Source organism: Arachis hypogaea, chromosome 16, assembly GCF_003086295.3.
Source record: "Arachis hypogaea cultivar Tifrunner chromosome 16, arahy.Tifrunner.gnm2.J5K5, whole genome shotgun sequence".
In the NCBI taxonomy this organism is placed as follows: Eukaryota; Viridiplantae; Streptophyta; class Magnoliopsida; order Fabales; family Fabaceae; genus Arachis; species Arachis hypogaea.
The window spans coordinates 145,462,067-145,478,857 of record NC_092051.1 but is presented as its reverse complement, the minus strand read 5'-3'; the positions used below and the strand labels follow the sequence as shown (position 1 = coordinate 145,478,857).

General features: G+C 28.1%; 1 protein-coding gene across 1 annotated transcript; it reads left to right on the top strand.

Moving 5' to 3' along the window:
* Positions 1–2,050: 2,050 nt before the first annotated feature.
* On the top strand, positions 2,051–7,386 carry LOC112805924 (uncharacterized). Its single transcript, XM_072221471.1, has 2 exons — positions 2,051–2,570; positions 6,760–7,386. Exons 1-2 carry the CDS (start codon positions 2,139–2,141, stop codon positions 7,105–7,107), a joined length of 780 nt encoding a protein of 259 aa, XP_072077572.1. The 5' UTR covers positions 2,051–2,138; the 3' UTR covers positions 7,108–7,386.
* Positions 7,387–16,791: the final 9,405 nt, after the last annotated feature.

The window sequence follows — 16,791 nt, the reverse complement described above, 5'->3', positions numbered from 1 at the left end:
TAATTGATTTTTATGTGGACATAGTATATTATCGAATAGATATGAAAGTGCATATTGAGCCGTCATTATATAGAATTAATTTTAAAAAAATTAATTTATTTTTTATTTTTTTGTTGTCCACAGTATTTTTCAATGAATTACTACATGTATAAGGCCGAATTCGAAATTCGACATTTATTTAAGCGAGTGAGCTAACCACTCGACCAATCCAACTATCCAAGTTGGTTAGAATTAACTTATTTTATTGACGTTAGAGGTGTTGGCGGTACGGTTTGGTTCGGCTTTAAGGGAAAAAGTCATCCGATCCGATTACAATCAGTTTAGATCGGTTTGAATTTGCGATTTTTTAAATAAAAATATTAAATACATATAACAAGTCTCAACATCAAATTTTAAATAACCACCAATGATATAATAAGTCTTAACAATATCTTAAAAGGTCAACGATAACATAACAATAGAAATAAAATTATAGGTTAGTTAAAATAAATAAATAAATATTATTTTGAACATAAAATATTTATTAAATAATAATAATACATGAATAATAGAAAAATGTATAACAAATTGAACATGTTATAAGTATAATTGTAAATATAATAATAAAATAATAATATTATAGCACATTGTACGGTTTGGATTGGATTGGATCGGTTATGAAAAATAGATCTGAAATCCGATCAAATCCAGCGATTTGCAAAAAATAGAATCCAATTAAATCTGAATTAGTGCGATTTTAATCGATTTTCAATTTGAATTGAATTGAATGAGTGATTTAATTTGGATCAGTTTGGATTTGAACACTCCTAATTGATGTATTCATCAACAGGTAAGTCTAAATACTAGTTACTTAATTTTCTTATGATAAACACTTATATCTCATCCTTAACAGAACTTTTTAATATTTGATTACCTGCTCTTGACCCAACACTACTGGGTCGATTTCAGCTTAGCAAACTCCCATTAAATAAAACGTTTGATTAAAAATATAGGAAAAAACAAATACAAATATTTGTTTTTGGTGTACAAAACAAATACAAATATTGATTCATAGACAGAAATATAAAAGCAACTTGCCACATGGGCCTAAATACCTGATAGCTTGGGCCATTGGCTACGAACATAGCATGAAATCCTTAAATCATAAGCTCACCCTCTAGAATCAAGATTCAAAAAGCCCAATCGTACTCACTCGGATGCGAATTACATGAAATTTGTTTATTTAACTCAATAAAAATGATAGAAACAAAAATAAATCAAATGCAATACTTTTTCTATATATATTTTTTTGAATATTATTTATATATTAAAATTAGCCATTAAAATTAATCACAAATATATTTGTATATAAATACATGTGTGGAGTGTGATTTAATTTATTTTTAATATATATTTATATTTCAATATATATTTTATACTAATAACTAATTTTAGCATAATCGACATATTTTATAGAATTTTTTTGATAATATAAAAAAATATAAGCCACTCAAATAAAAACATCTAAAATGTCTTTTTTAAAGATGTTTTTTAATAATTAAAATTTAACACATATAATCGATTAAATTGTATTATTTTTATCAAAATTAGGACAAACAAATTAATTTGACTGAAAAAAATGGTAAATCAAAATTTGAACTGGTCTAAATTAATATTTTTTTAATTAAAAATGACTACAATACCTCTATTATAGAAAATGACTAAAATATTTTTATTATATATTAATTTTTTAAAAATCCTAAATTTTAACTCTTTTCTTCTCTATCGTCGTAAGTTTAGAATTTAGAATTTTTAAAATTAATATATATATTTATATAATAAAAATATTTTAATTATTTTTTATAATAAAAATATGATAGTTATTTTTTTATAAAAAAATATTAATTTATATTAATTTAAAATTTAATTTATTAATTTTTTGATAAAATTGATTTGTCAAATTTAATATTAGTAAAAATATTATAATTTAATCAATTATATATATTAAATTTTAATTATTAAAAAATATTTTAAAAGGGCAATTTTGACATTTTTACGAGGGACTCCTACCAAAATATACCCATAAACTCTCGCATTTGCTTACTATTTCATTCATCATTTAGTAGCAGGCTCATCCTCACTCACTCACCCGTGACACCATGGACACCGCCAAAAGAAACACTTCTGCGACTCTCAAGTCCCGAATCCAAAACGGCGACGTCGTCTACGGCATGTCCCTCCTCACCTTCTCCCCAACCGTCGCAGAGATAGCCGCACTCGCCGACTTTGACTTCGTCCTCATCGACATGGAGCACGGCCACGGCGGCCTCCCAGAAGCCCTCCCCTGCCTCCACGCACTCGCCGCCGCCAAAACCCCAGCCGTCATCCGCGTCCCCGACAGCAGCTCCTCTTTCTGGGCCCGCAAGGCCATCGACCTCGGCGCCCAGGGAATTGTGTTTCCTATGATCCAAGACCCCCAATCTGCCGCCAAAGCGGTGTCGTTTTGCCGTTCTCCTGTGAGCCCCGCCGCGAGGGCATCCCGCTTTGGACTCGACGGCCACTGTCAGAAGGACCTGCTCATCATATGCCAGGTCGGTACCAATATGTTGTATGTTTACTGTTACTCACTTGAATTAGTTACTTAAGAATCTGTTAAGAGTTAGTTTTCTGTTTTAAATTAGTTACTTAGTTAATTTTTTTTGATAAATACATCGATTGTGAAGTATGTATTCGTGTATGTCAGTATGTCATATAGATTTATCTGGCTTTTTTTTTTTATTTTAACTCAAGGTTCCGAAAACTGAACCGGTCAATGAACCGGTAAAGTGACTGGTTTAACGGTTTAACGATTCAACTGAGATTCAACCAAAATTCAAACGGTTTAATTAAATATAAAATATTTTTATAATCAGCAGCCATCACAAACACAAACATAAACTTGCACAAATTAAATACAACTAACAACTAAATATGAATTATTAACAAAAATTTATACAATTTTTAATCACATCAACAAACCAATATACATGCAATTTCAGAACACAATAATATTTAACAATTACATCCAAAAATTCAGAAGCAAACTCAGAAATTAAAACTTAAAAGTTACATGCAATTTCAAAACACAATCAACATTTAACAATTATATTCAGAAATTCAAAAGACAAACTCGAAAATTAAAAGATACATGCAATTTCAGAACACAATCAACATTTAACAATTACATCCAGAAATTCAGAAGTTAAAATCCATTACAATTGGGCAATAAAATCAGAAATCAACAAAAAAATTAACAAAAAACCATCAACAATCAACAAAATTATTTCAGAAAAATTAACTCAAAACTAGAAAAATTAACTAAGTCAGAAGGACAGTGGACTTCAACAACTGTCGGAGGATGAAGGTGAAAGCAAGGGTTGCTATTGTGAGTAAGCAACCGTGGGAGAGATACAGAGAGCTTGAAGAGAGAGAGATGCGACGGTGAGAAGAGCTCCGAGCACGGCGACGACGAGAAGAGGGCCGATTTGAAGAGTGGATGGTGGCTGGGTGTTGCTGTGGAAAAAGGATTAGGGTTGGGTTCAAGATCTGAGAGTGGAATGCGTTCTCTGGAGACTCGTGTGCAAGGCCTTGAGTTTGCGTTGGATGAGATCTCTTATGATTTGGCCGTATCAAGTGGAAGAATGTCTAAACCTGGTGCTCCTAGGTATGCATGTTGCTTGCTACCAGGTTCTGAAATTTTAAGCGCTAAGTCCTAGAAGAGAACACAGAGCCGGTATTCATCCTCCCAATTATCTAGATCTGACGGCACCCAATTGCTTGTCGCAGTCCTCAACCAAGATGACATGAATGCTGAAACGGAGTTGAGAAGCCATAGACTCGGGCTTCATAGCGATGGAGGAAGCTTCATAACCAATCATCTAGCAGAAATTAACACTAATTCCAAGAAGATATCTGGTTTTGCAAGAGCAGAGCCAAATTAACAAAACAGAGGGAGGATGGTGGCTGTGGCTTCCAAAGGAGTTTAGGGCTGGATTCTTCTCCAAAGATCAAATATCAGAGAGGAAGAGAGGGGTGGGATGATGTTAAGAGATAGCGGCTAGGGTTTCAATCTTCAAGGTGCTTTTGTCATATATATGACACTAGAAACGGCGACGTTTTGAGTGTAGTCATGAACCGAAAACCCTTAGAAAACCCGGCCGGTTCTAGCGGTTCACCAATTAATCGCCGGTTTGACCGATTTTTCTGACCGATTTTTTGCTAGTCGGTTTTTAGAGTCAACCGAACCGACCATATGACCGGTTCCTGATTAACCGGTTGAACCGACCGGTCCGGTTCGATTTTTAGAACCATGGTTTAACTTATTTAAGTCACCACAAATATAGATTTATCTATTGTTGATTCGAAACTGAAAACAGATATCCGAAGAAACGGATTTTGAAATTTGTATATTTTATGGTAACTATATTAAAATTGTTTATCACTGAAGAGTATGCATTTTCAGTCCCTGATAGTCTTAAATTGAGTTTATGAGTTATAATCAAATTGCTTTAGGCGAAGGAAAAGTATATGGAACAAGAGATTACCAGCCAAAAACTAAACAAAACCACATTAATTTATATTAATAATTAATTTTAAATTTTTTAAATTTTAAATTTAAAAAATTTAAAATTGATTAATTAAACCTAATTAAAACATATAAAAACCTTTCTTTTTTCTCTCACATTAACCTACCCACCTCCAACAATCACACAAACAGACCTTTCTCTCACCGTCAGGCCTATATGCCTTTCCATCGCGACCCACTCCTCTTCTATCACCGACATCTGGCTCGTCAGATTCGCCACCGTCGACAAAAACCGCTTTCCTTTCATAAACCAGATGTGTTATCAGAGCTGCTGTTGCAGTTGGAGTTGAATTTGAACTCGATCCCTAAGACGGCGGAACTCATGGATCATTACGCGCCGGGAAAATGCGCGTGGTTTACGCTTGGGTGCGCGAAGTAATTCCTCTGAGAGGGATTGGAAAGTGGTTTACGCTTGGGTGCGCGAAGTAATCCCTCTGAGAGAGATTGGAAAGTTCAGGTATATCGGTCGATTGATCATGTATCTGCTAGTCAAATGTTTAGAAAGCTTACTGTTGAGAGAAGCATACATGATGCTTATGTGGAAGCGATTAGGAACGCCGATAAATTCATATATATTGAGAACCAATATTTCATTGGAGGGTGCCAGTTGTGGGAGAAAGATAGTTATAGTGGTTGTGGAAATCTGATTTCAGTTGAGATTGCACTCAAGGTGGTTAGTAAGATCAAAGCAAAAGAGAGGTTTGCAGTGTACATAATAATACCAATGTGGCCAGAAGGTGTTCCTGAAAGTGAACCAGTTTAAGATATACTGCATTGGACCAGAGAAAATTGGCAATGATGTATGGATTAATTTGAGAAGCAATACAAGAAATATAAAAAAAACATTCATTTAATATGAAAAAAAAACACTTCAATATTTAACAAAAGAAATATCCAGTTATATTTTAGTAAAAATAATTAAATATTTATAAAATTTAAAAATAAATATAAAATTCTTAAAGAAATAGAGATATTCACATTTGCCATACAAAAAAATTTGAAAAAATATAAAAGAACATCTGTTTAGTATGAAAAAGAAATATTCTGATACTTAGTAAAAAAAACATCCATATATATTAATTCGTAGAGATTTTGGATTTATTCAAAGATATTTAGCTGTTGACTAATACCCTTTTGGTTCCCTAACATTGTTGTTAGGCGAATTATCAACGTCAATATTTAATAATTATACAATTTCAACTATTCTAACTAAAAAATAATAGAATATAATAAAGTTGAATTTATAAGCTTTTAGATCTGGAGAGATATAAAATTATATTTGATAAATAAAATATGGATATACATGAAATTAGTATATAGATGAAAATTTAAGTATAATTAATTTCATGTGAAATTAATAGTTGAGAACCGTTAAATGACAATTTAGATAAACTTATCAAATTATTTAATTATTTTTAACTATCAATGTCACATGAAGTTATTTGTACTTAAGTTTTGACCATTATATATTCTTTCTTATAGAAAGGATAAAGAATTAATAAGAGATATAATTTATTTTTTAATTATTTTTATTAATTTTTTATAATTATATTTTTATTATTATATTTTTATTTTTAATTTTTTTTATGAAAAAAGTGAAAATAAATTAAATTTTAATAATTTTTGTATATATTCAATTTATCATAAAATAAAATATAAAAATATTAATTTTTATTTCTATATTCTTTGTATCTACTTCTTCTTAAGTGTCTCGTTTTATTTCTGTTCTTAGAACTAAACATAGTCATATAGATCGGTGTGTAAGTGTGATTTATTTTGAAAAGTTTTATGTACAAAATAATTTATAAGGGAATAGATATCATTGGATTTATAATTAAAAAAAATGAATTTCGGTAGAGATATTTATTAAATAGGTTAAAAAAATAAAATATTAAAAATATAAAATTTTGAAATTTTTAATATTAAAAATTATTAATTTTAGAGAATCAATATGACAACAACAATATAAACCAACTCAAATAATGAAGCCAAATTAATTTTGGCACAAATTATCCAAACATACCTTATAGGTATGGCACACCATTCAATGAATATTTAAAGTTCACAGAAAATCAAAGCCCCACTAACTTGTTTTTTTATGGTGTGGCGGAAGTGGATAACATATTCTCAAATTTTTGTATTATTGATACCGACAGGTGGAGTCTCCGGAGGCAGTGGAGTGTGCGGAAGAGATTGCGGCGGTGGAGGGGGTTGACATGATAATGGTTGGACCGCTGGACCTTAGCGCCGGCATAGGGTGTCTAAGGAACCCAAAGGATGAGAGGGTGATGGAAATGGTGGATCGCGTGGAGAAGAAGGTGTTGGGTGCACCAAGGAAAGAAGGTGGTGGTCCCTTTTTAGGGAGGTTTGGAACTGCCCTGGATTCACCTGAAGCGTTTAGGGACCGTGGCTATCGTTTGGTTCGGGTGAATTTGGATGTCACTTTGTTCAGAAATGCTTGTATTCAAGATGTCATCAACTTCAAGTCTACAAAGCTATGTTGAATGATCCATACAACTAGTGAAAGGCTTATCTATGATTTTATTTTATTTGTATCTGAAATAATAATATAAGAGAGTCAATTGAAAACATCTACGTACATTCGAAGAGGCTCATTGTGAAAACAGAGTTTCTTGCGCGTTTGTTGCCTTAGAAAGGAGAGGTACATATGTCATCATTTTTCATTTTCGATATTAAATTACATGCTCATGAATTGAGGATCCTCATCATGTAAATCTGCCCAAGATTCAGATTTATGTACGCATTAAAATCGCTTTGAGAGATTTCAATGTAGCCATTTTATGTCACTACTGTTTGGATTCTGCATGAAATATTAATCTTATCCCCGATATGCATATCAAGGACGATCCCATAATCATGATCATAGTAAAAGATTACGGTGAACCAATTAAAAAAAAAACACACACACACAAAAAGTAGATTTGGGCATTGCAAATTCAGTATTGAGACATATCTTGGAAACACCAAAAAGATTAACTCACTAGCGATAACGACTTAATCAAATAGCATTTTCTTATCTCTTCTTTTTTTTGTCCCCTGGATTTTTGACTACATAACTGATTTCTTTTCTCCATATAATTAGCTTTACTATATAACCAACTTAGGTTGGTCGAATAATTAGTTTAATATAAAAAATTTGAATCTTGTTTTATATATGTTGTAATTTATTAGTCAACGACAAACTTTTAAATAGAACTTCGATACACAACAAATTAATTATTGACCAATCAAATTGGATGTTATATATAATGGAAAACCAAAAAACTTTACTATGTATTTATTTGCCACATTAGAGTGGCTTTTCAATTTAATATAAAGTGAAAATTTAAATATAATTGTATTTAAGAATGAATTCTCTCAATTTTTTTAGTTATTTGTTAAAGGAGAATGTTAGATAAACAATGACTATTTTAAACAACATAAACAACCATCAATCAAATAAAAACACATTACACCTCCAAATTAACCATCTAAATCTTAATATTAAAATAATCATCCGTACACCTAGTGAAATGAACATCCAATATATCTATTGTTCACATTGTTTAGTATTTTCATTGTCTACCTATACTTTTCCTTTACTAAAATATGATTTCTTATCTTACACGGATTAAGTGAGATAAAAAAAAATATTGGTGAATTTTTTTTTGTTTTGGTAAAATATGTTTGTTTTGTCTCAAAAATTGAAGCATTGTAGGTATTGTATTGTTCAATGACAGCAACAACAGAACAAATTTAATTCGAAGAAGGATATTGATGAACTCACATCCCAATTTAAAATTCTCAGAGAAGATGGTATTACAGGAGGAGAATAGGTTGAAGCCTTGGAAAATAAACTTGAAGATGCTTACTTTAGAAAGAAAAGCTATTGGAGGAAAAAATCTCGCGTAAAGTAGCTTAAAGAAGGGGACAGAAATACAAGTTTTTTTTTACCAATCATTCCAACTGGATCCGGAGAAATAAAATTTGGAAACTGGAAAAGAATGATGGTACGTATGCTACCACCCGTGAGAAAATTGCATAAGTAGATGAAACATACTTCAAGGATATCTTCACATCGATTAACCAAGCTAATCCGGCACATGGATTCAAAAATTTTGAAACCAAAGCTTCAGCAACCATGAACAGAAAATTAACTATACCGGTCAGTTTTGATGAGGTAAAATGGGCGAAATGTTCATCCTAGAGCACCCCTGGTGATGATGGATTTACGGCTAAATTCTTTCAATTCTACTAAAGTTTAGTAAGGGAGGATGTTTTTAAGGTTGTATGTTCGCAGTTTCTTTGTCAGTTGTAAACTACTAAGAGCTTCAACCATACACAAATATGTCTCATTCCTAAGATTCCTGATGCAAAGGATATGACACAGCTTAGACCCATCAGCCTTTCATTAGTTGTGTATAAGATTATTTCTAAAGTACTAGTTTATCGACTACAGAAATTTGTAACTTCGCTAATAAGCTCTAATCAAAGCGCCTTTATTAAGGGTAGATTGATTTCAGACAATGTCCTAATCGCTCATGAATGTATGCACTATCTAAAGACAAAGAAGATGGGCCTAGTGAGTGAAATGGCTGTTAAATTGGATATGAGCAAAGCCTATGATCGTGTTGAGTTACATTTTTTTGGTTCATTTTGGAGAAACTGGAATTTGAATCTAGGTAGATTAGTTGGATACAGGAGGTAGTGACTACAGTTTCTTACTCTGTCATTGTTGAAGGTCAACCTTTTAGTTTTTTAAAACCAAATATAAGTATCCATCAAGGAGATAGACCCTCTATCTCCCTACTTTTTTTTCTGTACAGAAGGATTATTCTTTTTGCTAAAAAAAAGCAGAACAAAACAGTTTCATTGAAGATATTCAAATCAACTGAAGATGTCCTACTGTTAATCACTTATTGTTTGCGAATCACTCAATCCATTTTTGCAAAGTGTCATAAAATAGTCGTGAAAACATTCTCAGTATTCTTCAGTCATACGAGGGGTTCAGTGGCCAAAAAGTTAATTTGGATAAATTAGCTATATTCTTTAGTAATAATACTCCTCTTGCTGCTCGATTACTACTGGTTCGAAAATTGAAAATTGTTTATATTGGTGCAAAGGATAAATATTTGGGTCTTCCATCTATAGTCCAAAAAAATAAATGTCTCCTTCGAAAAAATCAAAGACAAGGTGAGGAGGCAAGTTCAAGGGTGAAAAAGAAAACTTCTCTCCTCTGTAGACAAGCATGTTCTAATCAAAACTATTGGGGAGGCTATTCCAATTTATTCATTATCATGTTTTTGCCTTTCTAACACTTTAATTAGGGAGATTGACAACATACTCTCCCAATTTTAGTGAGGTCGAAAAGGTACAGAGCAAAAAATGACATGGGTTAGTTGAAATACTATAACAAGACCGAAATTAGAAGGTGGACTAGGTTTTAAGGATCTAGGGGCTCAGAATTTGGCGTTACTAGCAAAACAATGTTGGAAAGTTGTCTCTCATTCACAATCACTCCAATCCAGACTTCTAAGAAATAAATATTTTTGATACAGTTCCATAATGAATGCAAAGATCGGAACGGTACTTTCATGGGGTGGCGTAGCATATTGGAAGGGCGTAAAGTTGTTGAAAAGGGGCTGGTTTGATGAGTTGGTGATGGATCCAGTATCCGAATCTTCAGCGATTCTTGACTTGCTCCTCCACATCCTTGTGTTGTTCCTTCATCTGAAGTTTTCAATCTGCAAAATCAACCGCTATTGATGATCAAAGATTTAATACTTTCTAATGGTCAGTGGAATCAAACTTTAATTAGAAGTATTTTTTTAGAGCACTAGTTAGCGTGTGCTAGCAACAATAATTGGGAGTGGAGAAGATAAAATTTATTGGGCCCTTAATAAAAGTGATTTGTATGAAGTGAGTACTCAGTACCGTGTAGCTTATGGATTCTCGCATCATTCGATTGAATTTGCCGAGAGATTATGAGACAACAAAATTTGTGGCAAGAATTGTGGAAGATGAAAATCCCAACGAAGATTAAGATTTTTCTCTAGAGGGGCTTCCATGAAAAGCTTCGAGTGCTACACAAGCTTCATCATCGCATTGCATAAATTGAACCCACCTGCTGAAAATGTCTACAATTTCCAAAAACAATCAATCATTGCATCTTCCATTGTGAGAAATTAAAAAAAAATTTTGGTCAAAATAGGCTTACCAGCTACTAGAAGGGGCACTGAAGACTCTGATTTCTATGTTGAGTGGAACTTGAGAATAGGATCTTGCGTATCCAACCCAATAGCTCATCTCAAAGGATGATGATGGTGATTTTGAGCTGGTCCTTATAGAAGGCTAGGAACAGGTTCATCTTTGATAATATATCAACTAGTGTGGAAGAGATAATGGCGTCGACTTTAAAGCTGTAGAAGAAGTTTCAACAAATCCTTAATTTCTAATTGATGAGCACTTTATTTTCTTTTATTTCTCTTATTATATTATTATATGATGTTACCTCTATAGTAGCGTGTTCGAGTCCCCTATTTCTTTTACTTGTTTCATATATAGACACCTATATATTTCTTTCATTTCGTAAATGATGAAATTATGACTTTGAAAAAAAAAGTGAGACAAAAAAAGCGTGAGAGAAATGATTGAATAGTAAAATATCACACTTTATTAAACAATTGAAAAATAAATAAATAAAAAGATTCATTTCTATTGTATATATTCATGTGAATTTGATAATTGAGAGCTATTAGATGACAATTTAATTAAACCTATCAAATCATCTAATGATTTCTAACTATTAATTTCACATGAAAATATCACATGCAAATTTTTACTCTAATATAATTATCATTAGTTTTAAAACAAAGTACTTAAACATTATTTTTATTAAATATCTTATTAATTTTTTTATAACAACATATTTTGTTTTAATTTTTTTTATGTTATGTGGAGATTTTGACCCTTTAAAAATATCTAATCCAAAACTAAAACTGATATATTGGTCTTCTTTTCTGATCGATCCAAAACTATTTGTGTATGAGAGTTTTTTTTAATAAAAAGTAAAAAAATGTGTGTTGACTTTAAATAGACCTAATTTCTCACTATGATTAAACGATTCTATATAAAAGTTTGTATGTTTTGTATGCTGTTTACCGAGATATATATTGCTAATGATATAAGCATAATAATAACAACAGAAGAAAACTTAATAAAAGGGTTATAAAGTTAACCAAAGTGGCTCAAAAAGACCCCCTAGATTGATGAGGAATAGTAACGGGGTTTTTTTCGTATTTATCAGAGTATATATGTAACTATTTTTTCTTGGTTGGCTTTATTTATAGATATTTCAATTGGTGGAACGACAGACTCAAAACTTTAATATTTTTCAACCATGCATGCATGTTATGAACGATAGGTGTATAAAAAAAAATCATTAAATTAATTATTTATATAAAAAATATATTAAAATATAAAATATATATTAAAAATAAATTAAATAATAATTATATTTAGAAAAAATTACACTCTCCTCTATTGCGAGATGCTAAAATGACACTTCTCTCCCCTCTATTTTATAAATTTACATTTTCCTTCCTTCTAACTTTTAAAAAACCTCTTTTTTAGTCTATTTTAAACTTTTTGTGTTAACTAATGTTAACTTTATCTATTTTAAAAAAAAATAAATTATTTTTTAAAAAATATCCATTAATAAAAATTTTATTTTTTATTATTAAATTTTGTTTACCAAAATATTCTTTAATAAATTATTTTTTTATTAATTAAATTGTATTTTTTTAAAAAATTATTAATTATATATATTTTTTCTAAAATACCTTTCAATAATTTTTTAATTATTAAATTATAATTTTATCAAAATTTTTGTTAACAATTTTTTTATATTTTACTATTAATTTTTTGATATCTATATATATTATTTTAATATTAAATAAAAAATTTAGTAAGATTATTTTTCAATATCAATATATATTATTTGTTATATATATTAACAGTGATAAGTTTTTTTTATTTAATGTTAAAATAATATATATTGATATCAAAAAATTAATAGTAAAATATAAAAATAATTGTTAACAAAAATTTTGATAAAATTATAATTTAATAATTAAAAAATTATTGAAGGATAGGTATCTTAGAAAAAATAATTTAATTATTAATTTTTTTAAAAGTATTTTAATAAAAATACAATTTAATTAATAAAAAAATAATTTATTAAAAGGATATTTTGGTAAGCAAAATTTAATGACAAAAAATAAATTTTTTGCTAATAAATATTTTTTCAAAAAATAATTTATTTTTTCTTAAAAAATAGATAAAATTAATATTAGTTAATACAAAAAAAATTCAAAATGGATTAAAGAGAAAGTTTTTTAAAAGTTAAAAGAAAAAAAAATGTACATTTATAAAATAAAGAAAAGGAATATCATTTTACCATCTCATAAAAGAAAGAAATAGAATTTTTTCTTATATTTATATAAAAATATATAATAACTAATTTAATAACTACTTTTTATGACCACATAACATTTTTTATGTTGGATATTCATTCCTGATTTTTGCATAAAAAAATATTTAAAAATATTATTTGCACATTATATAGGGGAGAGAAATATAAATGATTATATTTTTATCGACCATGTTACGTGTATATCAAAATTAATTATCAAAATTAGTCATTAATATAAAATATATATTGAAATATAAATATACATTAAAAATAAATTAAATTATATATGTATTTATACACAAATATATTAATAACTGATTTTAATGACTAATTTTGATATACGAATAATACTTTTTGTATTTTAATATATACTCTTTATCAAACAAGAGCCACTTTAGACTTTTCGAACAAGAGAATTTGTTTTTGGGTTTATCTAAATTTTTGTATAGTTTTTTTTATTATTTGTTTTATGTTATTTTTTCTTTTTTTAAAATTCACCAATGATCGAATTTTAGATTTTTTGAACAAAAAATTTTGATATTTTGTTATGAACCTAGGTTTCTAAAAAATTTAAGTTGATAAAAGAAATACAATATAAATGATTATATCTTTATATCTATATCTAGTTAGTTAGTATAATTTTCATGTAATTAACTACGGTAATGATTAATACATGCATCTTACTTTTGTGATACTATATAGCAATGCAACAAATAAATGAAACGAATGTACATATTAGTTTCAAGCAATTAGGATTATTTTAGCTAGTGTATATGGTAATTAAAAGAATTTAGGTAGTAGACTTCCAAGTTATATGTTCAAAAAAGCTCATTGCCACAATGTTTTTTTTTTTAAGAATCATAAAATTCAGAGGCTCAAAGTAGGAATACACTCCCTCGGACCTCAATAATGGGCTCTATTTTATAAATATATATATACGCACTAGTTGATAGAATGAAAATTTAATTAGCACCGCCAAAAGAAGGGTTAGCATTTTAAACCATAGAATTAATGATAATATATACAAAGGCAACATATAAAAGGGTGAGTGATGCGATTAGATGAAGAAAGAAAAAGAAAGTGGAAAGCTAAGGACCTGAAAATGTGTTAAATGCTGGTAAAGTTAGGGACAAGAAAACAAGGCCTGGCCTTCAAATGCACGCATGCCATGCCTACTAACAACAACTTCCCCCTAACCCTCAATATTCTCCCTTCCTTTCATTTTTTCATCTCCAAAAATACCTTGTATACTCATTCTATTTTATGATACATATTTTATTATTAAATTTATTATATATATATATATATATATATATATATATATATATATATATAAAGAAACGAAATAATTTAATTTATATTTTATTCTTTTTTATTTTTGAATTTAGCTAATATATGTGCTATAAAGACATATAATAAATTTATCATTAATAAAAAAATTTAAATATTTTTATTTAATATATATAAAATAAATACATTAAAAACTTAAATTTTTTTATATTTTTAACGAAAATTTTCATATTTTATAGTCTTAACATATAAAAGCATATGATAGTTCTAAGAGCACATGATAGCCCTAAAGATACATAATAGATAAATCTTTATTTTTTATATTTGTCTCTTGCACCATTTTAGAAAAATAATTTCAAAAGTAGTTATATGAAGTGGAAAATTGAATTTCATCTCTTTATTAAGTTATAATATTTACCTATTTTTTAACAATTAAACTATATTTTTTGTATTTATTATGTTATATAAAAAATAATCAAATAAAATATGATATGAGGGATACGAGTATAATTTAGTGTAATACCTTTATTACATAATCATTTAATCAATTACATCTGTGTTTTAAATTATTGTTTACGCAATAAATATTTAAAATAACTACTTTTACTATATCACAAATTCACAATACATAATTAAATACATATATAAAGTTTTTTATAATGTATGGAAATTATATTTTATAATTAATATATCTCCTTAGACATGTTAACCTGTTTTTCCAACAAGGCTTTATTTAAAAATCCACATTCTCCTGCTTTGCTTTCTTTCAACTAGGCAGATCTTTTTCATTCTCAAAGCAAAACAAAAAGAAAGTTCCTTTAATGCCTTTAAGTCCCATTGTTTTCTGTGAACTTTATTTAACGTTCATAACCTCGTTAATCTCGCAAGGAAGATGTATATGCTATGCTATTCAATATTCTTAATTACATGTATATATTGTGGGTCTCATAAAAAGAATAATGGCTTTCATCCACAGTAATATTCTTCAATTTGCGAAATTAATTACTATTCTCTATTCTATTATATTATTAATTAGGGTGTTCGCGGTGGTTTGGTTCGGTTTTAAGAAAAAAAGTTATTCGATCCAAACGTTTAATTTATGTGCGGTACAGTTTGGATTAGATAATTTTTTTTTGAAAATTCCATCCAATTACAAGCGGTTTGGATTTTCGGTTTTTTAAATTAAAAAAATTAAATACATATAACAAGTCTCAACATCAAATTTTAAATAATTAACAATGACATAACAAGTCTTAACAATATCTTAAAAAGCCAATAATAATATAACAATAGAAATAAAATTATAGGTTAGTTAAAATAAATAAATAAATAATATTTTGAACATAAAATATTTATTAAATAATAATAATACATGAATAATAGAAAAAATGTATAACAAATTGAACATGTTATAAGTATAATTGTAAATATAATAATAAAATAATAATATTATAGCACACTATGCAGTTTGAATCGGATTGGATCGGTTATGAAAAATAGATCCGAAATCCGATCCAATCCAACGGTTTACAAAAAATAGAATCCAATCAAATCCGAATTAATACAGTTTTAATCGATTTTCAGTTTGAATAGAATTGAATAAACGGTTTAATTTAGATCGGTTTAAATTTAAACACTCCTATTATTAATCGTAAACTAAAAAATCAAAATTAAAATATTAATATAAAATTTATATTAAAATATCAAGCATATATTTATTTATAAATATATAATAAATAATTTTTATATGTATATCATATTTTTGTAGTTTATACAACTCATTGATGTATTATATAAGAATCCAATTTTTTTTCACTTTTTATCTGTGCGTATATGTATGTGTACATTGTTATCTAGCTAATTAAGATTATTAAATTATGAGTACAATTATAGTTATCTTTTATTGCCTTTATATTGATTTTTTAGTCAATAAAAATTATATTTTAAATTTTTTATCATAAAAATTATGATATTATTTTATAAAATAATTTTTTTAATTTAAATTTATAAAAAAGATATAATTCTCTAATATTAATATATAATTATACGCCATGTATAAATTTTTTTATATTCACAATTATTATATTTTTAATATTTATTTTTTATAGGTATTATTTCTTTTTTATTTATTCTATGTTAATTTTGTATATTTTTAAAATAAATAACAATTAAATTCTAAATTTTTAGATTATAAAAATTTTGATACCATATTATAAAATTATTTTTTAAAATAAATTAAGTGAAAGATACATAAATTATTATATTTGTAACACTATTAATATAATTAAGAAATCAAATAAAGAAAAAGGAAAAAGGAAAGATAATCATCTTGGAGTTAGCATATATCATAATACATGTAGAGAGGTAATAGGTCTATTTCAATGTGTAGTGGGAGCCAGATAATACAGTCGGCTACACACCCATA

Excerpts from the sequence above, each read along its gene's own strand:
- LOC112805924 (XM_072221471.1), top strand. The coding sequence starts at position 2,139 with ATGGACACCGCCAAAAGAAACACTTCTGCGACTCTCAAGTCCCGAATC. Across the intron at positions 2,571-6,759 it reads ACCTGCTCATCATATGCCAG|GTGGAGTCTCCGGAGGCAGT; the intron begins GTCGGTACCAAT and ends TGATACCGACAG.